A 6486-nucleotide genomic window follows, 5' to 3' on the forward strand; every position below is an offset into this window, starting at 1 on the left:
GCAAAACAGGAGTAATGCCTTACCCAGCTTTGAAAAGCACTTTAAGGTCTATAGGCAAAATGCTCTATAGCAGGGCCAAGTGTTGGAAATCAGCAAACATCAGACAATTCCAAGTTCTAATTCTACCACCTTACAGTTTCTTTCCCACCACAAAGTCACGTATTGTGGGTGGGATGTCAGTGTTTTACCTTAATCCGTACATTTAACCTTAAGCGTCTGTAGAACATAGACAGGGATAGACCTGGATGTCACAAAATGTTTTGCAAATATCCTTTCCATTGCCAGGAAAGTCAAAGCTGGACAGGGCAGGTTGGAGAGGAACAAGGCTGGACAGATGGGAAGGGTTACAGAGGGTGGGCGTTCCCAGCTCACAGCAGGACTTGACAGATTTATTTCCTGTGATGTTCCTGGCTGTGGTGGTTCTGTAACGCAAGGCGAACGTCTCATTAGCTCATGCTGCTTATAAATATTGCATGACTAAGGCAAAACAGAAGATCTCTTCTTAACACTTACCCAGCCATAATCCTAACTATGATTATTGTGACTATATATTTGGAATTGGCTGGAATGTTCATATTAGGGGAAATAAAGAGAAAGGGGGGGGAAAGAAAGGAAACGTCACAACCTCCAAAAACTAGAAAGGGGGAGAAGTCAAAACTATCAGGGAAAAGATACTCAGACTCAAAAAAAAAAAAAATTGGCATTAGATTTTTTTTTTAACTCACAAAAATTTCTCACTCTTTACAAGACAATAAAAAGGGCCCAGAATGGAAACGAAGGCCCCAGGCCAGGAAAACACTTAACAATGTTTATAATTTAAATAGTGGTCAGTGGAGCAGCTCGTGGTTAAAGTTATGCATGTGCTCAGGTGCTCCGCTGGACTGGGACCAAGCCCTGGATGACTTGCCCTGCACTTTTCAATTGGGCCAGGGCGTTTGTTTAGCAACAAGTGAGAAGTAGCAGGTACATTGACTTTTCCTTTAAGAGGCCTCGCCTTATTGCCTGGTGAAACTATCTGCTAAGAACTGGTAAAGGGAAGGGCTTTTTTAGGATAATGCAAATGGGTCAGGCCGGTCAGTGTGGCCACCAGTGAAATGAGATCCTCTTGTGCTGGGATACTAGTTTCCCCCCTCCACCCCTAAAAACAAAAAACATTATTCCTGCCCTCAAATCTCAGAATCACCTTACCAGACCTCCTCCCTGTGTGTGTAGCTGTGATGGAACAGCGCCCCCCCACCCCACCCCCCCAACCCTCATTGCCTGTCTTCTGCAGCATAATGCCAGAGGTGACACCTTGGGTTTGATTCTGTTGTCACTTGCACTGGTGTAAGTCAGGAGTAAAAGCACTGACGTCAGCAGAGTTACCTGCATGAGATCAAACTCAGGCCCCTTGCTTTGTTCGGACTTGCGCCCTGCCCAGCAGTCGGTGTGTTGGTGTATGCAGAGCCAAGTGCTGCCCAGCCAGTGCTAAGCCTGAGTAACCGGACTAGGAGCAAGGCAGCCGAGTGGGGCTCTGGAGGCGGGACTTCCCGCCTCGAATGCAGGAGTGTCGCAGGGAATGGCTGTGTTGCTGTCACTAGCAGTGTCCGTGGGCTGTCACAGCCTCTGGGGGACGTGTGTTCCCCGGTCAGAGCGGATTTAGGTTTGTGGCTCTGTGGCCATTCCCTTGCCAAGCCCCCAAAACTAGACACCCAGGGCCCAGTTACCATTGTCCTGCACCTTGCTCCCTCATTTGAACCCAGTGCACAGTGAATGCCAGAGTTTACCCAGTCACAATGAACGCTTGACACCCTCTCTTTGCACTGGCGCAAATGGTGAGCCAAGCTGCAGAGCAAGGGAGGGTCCAATCCGCAGAATTTAGAATGATGGATTTCTTTGGAAATCAAAAGCGGACCGAGCTTTGCACAGAGGCATCTCTGCCCAGATGTCAGGTTTCAGAGTAACAGCCGTGTTAGTCTGTATTCGCAAAAAGAAAAGGAGGACTTGTGGCACCTTAGAGACTAACCAATTTATTAGAGCATAAGCTTTCGTGAGCTACAGCTCACTTCCTCAGATGCATATCGTGGAAACCCAGATGCTAAATGCAAGCAGGCCTGCATGCCTGAGCGCAAACTGGTTGGGTGAGATGGGAGACAACAGTATGAAAGCAGATTTACCCTGCCCAGCCCAGGCAAGCTACTTAGTAACCAGTCAGAGAGGCTCCTTATTTGGGCATGGGTTTTTTTTTGCCATGACGCAGGCTGTGACATAAAGATGATTTACTTGTGCTTTGCAGAAGCTCAAACTGCATAAGCTGTGAGTGACATCCAGTCAAACATATCTGCAGATGAGATTAAACTGAGAGCCTTGTAGTGAAAAGAGAGGTCTTTAAACATACACAGAACATGCACAGTTATAATACTTAATAATACAAGGCATTACCAAGTCTCCGTGCAGGTAAATGAGTTTCTGGATCTGCTTGAGGTTTATTAATGTGATTTAAATAATTCTTTGTACATCTCTATATGTTTTTTCCATGTAGGGTTCTCTTTACAAACATTAACCAATCTAGCCTCATAACAGCCCATGATGTATGTAAATAATATCTCTACCATTTCACATATGGGGAAACTGAGGCACAGAGCGATCTATTTAAGAGACTCAGTCAAGTCTGTGCCAGGGATGGGTAAGGATCCCAAGACTCTTGACTCCCAGTCCTGTGCACTAACCACAGGACCGTTCTTCCTAACCACCTTTCGTCCAATTTATTAGTGACCATATTCTCTGAAAGTGACACTGGCTAGACCCATTCCACGAATGCGGATTTCCACTGGTGTGTGCAATACAGTATAAGGATAGCTTGCCAAGAAAAATATACCGCTCAATAACTTAAATGTGCCCCACAATATTTAATTGCTGTTTATTAGCAAAAAGTGATCCTGCCACAATATTTGTTAACCCTGAGTAATGGAGACATTTTACTTGACTTGATGGTCCCTACAGCTGAACTATCTATCTATGCTTAAGAGTCAATTTATTGAGAGACTTGCATCTGCTTTTCTATGGAGCAGCTGTGTTCTCCAGCAGCCATTTTGGCTATTCCTAGGCAGTGTTTACCAGTGGAAAATACGAAGGATGGACAAGTCAGTAATGATGTAGGAGCATAGCATGCTGTGATGCGAAAATGGAATTGCCACAAAGCCCAGTTTGGAAAATACAACACAGGTAACAACCACAAGTGACAGGTTTCAGAGTAGCAGCCGTGTTAATCTGTATCTGCAAAAAGAACAGGAGGACTTGTGGCACCTTAGAGACTAACAAATTTATTTGAACATAAGCTTTCGTGGGCTACAGCTCACTTCATCGGATGCATAGAATGGAACATATAGTAAGAAGAGATATATATACACATACAGAGAACATGAAAAGGTGGAAGTAGCCATACCAACTGCAAGAGGCTAATGAATTAAGTTGAGCTATTATCAGCAGGAGAAAAAAAACTTTTGTCGTGATAATCAAGATGGCCCATTTAGGCAGTTGACAAGAAGGGGTGAGGATACTTAACAGGGGGAAATAGATGCAATATGTGTAATGACCCAGCCACTCCCAGTCTCTATTCAAACCCAAGTTAATGGGATCTAGTTTGCATATTAACTCAAGCTCAGCCGTTTCTCCTTGGAGTCTGTTTTTGAAGCTTTGCTGTTGCAAAATGGCCACCGTTAAGTCTGTTACTGAGTGGCCGAGAGGCTGAAGTGTTCTCCTACCACAAGTGCTTGTCTGAAAACTACAGGGGAAAGCAGTGTCGTGGAGACTGAAGAAAAGCGCTTGGCAGCCCCATTAATTTTCCATTCCTCTTTTTAGACTCCCATATGAGGTGGATCCTGTCACAGTTTTTGCTTCCTTATCGCCAGAGGGTCTGCTGATTATTGAAGCACCACAGATACCACCCTACTGCCAGTACGGAGACAGCAGCTATGGCAATGAGATCCCAATGGACAGCCAAGAAGCAACCTGTGCTTGAAGTGTCTTTCCCCGTTCCCTTTCTTCCTGCTCCCTCCCTGAAAAGATTTCTCTCCAATTCCAGATGTGATTGCATTAGCTGAATGGAAGTGTACATTGGATATTTTCTTAAAGGGCCCTGTTTCCTCACATTTTACACACATATATTCTTGTTCTAATCAGATTGATTTTGCGCTGGGAGAAGGTGGTTGACTGTAGGTATCCAGTATCATTACTAACGTTGTTCTTTGTAATACGGTTGCACCTAGATGGCCTAAGAGAGCTCAGAGCCCTGTTGTGCTAGGCACTCAACATACACACAGTAGTAGGCAGTCCCTGTCCCGATGAGCTTACAATCGAAATAGACGAGACAGATGAACGATGGGAGGTGAAACAGAGGCGAAGTGACTTGCCTGAGGTCGTTCTCAAAGTCATTGGCAGAGCCAAGAATAGAACCCAGGTCTCTTGACCTCTAGTTAAGTGCCTTAATTACGAGACCAAACTGCACTTCACTATTATGGGTCACTTATTTTTCTCCATTAGCTGACACTGACCAGCATGGGGCAGAGAATTTACCATAGCAAGGTCCAAGCAGTGGTTGAAATCCCCTTACAAACTACTCATGGGCTCTGATCCTAGCTAGTCTTACTGAAACTGGAGTAGATAACTCCATAGCTCCAACTTCTCTCTTCGATACTTCCCCCTCAGCAATAAGTATCCAATACAGCCCACAGTTTCACCAAGATTTTATAGAGGTCTTACGTGCTCCAATATTGTTTATCTGTATATCAGACAGAACAAAGTGGATGTCTTCTTTATTATTATTATTTTGCTACATGTTAGAGATGGAATATTTATGACCATATCAAAAATCTTTTCTCCTCTTCAATTCAAATGCAACTCTATAGTCATACCAACTGTGCATCTTTGTCCTTATTTGAACTACTGCTCTTTAAACAGCCTCTTGCCAGTATCTGCACTAGTGATGGACAGCTGTTGCTTCGTAGACAGACAAACTGACAGATCTGACATATTTCAAAATGTGTGCATGTTTGGAACCTTTTTCCCAAAGAGGATTTGTGCTTTTATTGGACAAACTTGATGAATAAAACTAGTTCACATTCTTAGCTGTTGTGTTTGTCTTTCCAGAAACCAACTAGGATTTGATTGGTTTGGGGGAATGGCAAAAAGCTTAGTCTCCAAAGGGGGAGCAGCAGAGTTTCATGATGGGCGTTGTGGGTTGGGACAGGACGTGAGTTAAGTTGAGCTGGCTGAGAATTTTACAATGATACTCTTTTTTTGACGGAAAATGCAGTTTTTGCAAAATCAAAATTTTCCATGGGGAACATAGCTGTGTTGCTGACATTTTTTTATACTCTGTCAGGAAAACAAACAAAACATTTCTTTTTGCGTTAGTTTGACATTAATCTGTGTCTGTCTGAGCTGCCACGGTGCCTTGTGGGAATTATAGACTCATGCTTCCCTTTGCTTCTGAACTATACCTCCAGTGACGCACCATAATCTCACCTCTGGTTGAACTGCTGCAGTGCATCATGGGAGTCACATGATCATACTGTATCATGGGAGATGCAGTCCAGCCAGGGAACCCGGCCCATAGAGGAGAAAGGTGGCAGAAGGTACTCCAACAACAACTCCCATAGGGCACTGCAGCAGCTCAGAAGACACAGATTAATGTTGAATCGAGTAGAAACAAAACACTTCAGTTTGGTTCCACAAACCATAATGTTTTGACACTTCTGAATTGAAGTGTTTCAGAACTTCCCATTCCATTAAAAATGTTGATATTTTTACTTTTCATCCTGACTCTGGACAAAACCAAATTTCAAATTATCAGACTCTTCCACATGCTGGAAACTCTGATTTTCAACAAGCTCTACTGTTAGGGGGTTTTAATGGTCCCCGTGTCTCCCTCGTGCATCCTACAATGCTGCAAAATGGGAGTGTTACTGGCACAATAGTTTTTCCCATAACAACTATGCTGAATGTTCTTCAGTTCAGACATTCCCATCCGGCACACTTCTTATCAGTACGAGGCCCTGTTCCTACTGGAACTCGTAAACAAATTGCAACCAGTTAGTGGCATGGGTGATGTCCTCACACAATATGGTTAATACTTGCGTGAAAACCATGGCAGCTAACCATGGCAGCAGCCTAGGCTGACATGTGTCTCTCTTTCTGTAACCAGGTCTCACCATTGGGGTTTGCCCGTATGGACAGAACCCCCCACAACCACGTTCCTGAATCCTCTCTATTCTGTGTGCAGCAGGAAATCCCAGCATGCATTGCCCCAGGTGCTGCTGGGGTCTTTCTATGAGCAGGAATCTATCGCCTACTGAGACAGTGTGATGGGGTGTGCAGAGCCTATCCCTCGGCTGGTGAGGAAAGAGTTAACCCCCTTTTCCATAAGCAGGGCCACAGCTGTGCATCCTCAGTGTAAAGATGCTTAGGAGAAGGTAGAAGCAGCTCTGAGGAGGGGAAGGCTCAACT

The 6486-nt window shown here is 44.5% G+C and overlaps 1 protein-coding gene across 2 annotated transcripts in view; it reads left to right on the forward strand.

Moving 5' to 3' along the window:
- Positions 1–5105, forward strand: part of HSPB8 (heat shock protein family B (small) member 8) — a 27560-nt gene extending 22455 nt beyond the window's left edge. For both annotated transcript variants that reach the window (XM_073312370.1, XM_073312369.2), the window contains one exon: positions 3841–5105. In XM_073312370.1, coding sequence (XP_073168471.1) covers positions 3841–4000 — 160 coding nt within the window. In that variant the 3' untranslated portion in view covers positions 4001–5105. The remainder of the gene's footprint in view (positions 1–3840) is intronic.
- Positions 5106–6486: the final 1381 nt, after the last annotated feature.

The sequence above is a fragment of the Lepidochelys kempii genome, chromosome 15 (assembly GCF_965140285.1).
Source record: "Lepidochelys kempii isolate rLepKem1 chromosome 15, rLepKem1.hap1, whole genome shotgun sequence".
NCBI classification, from domain to species: Eukaryota; Metazoa; Chordata; order Testudines; family Cheloniidae; genus Lepidochelys; species Lepidochelys kempii.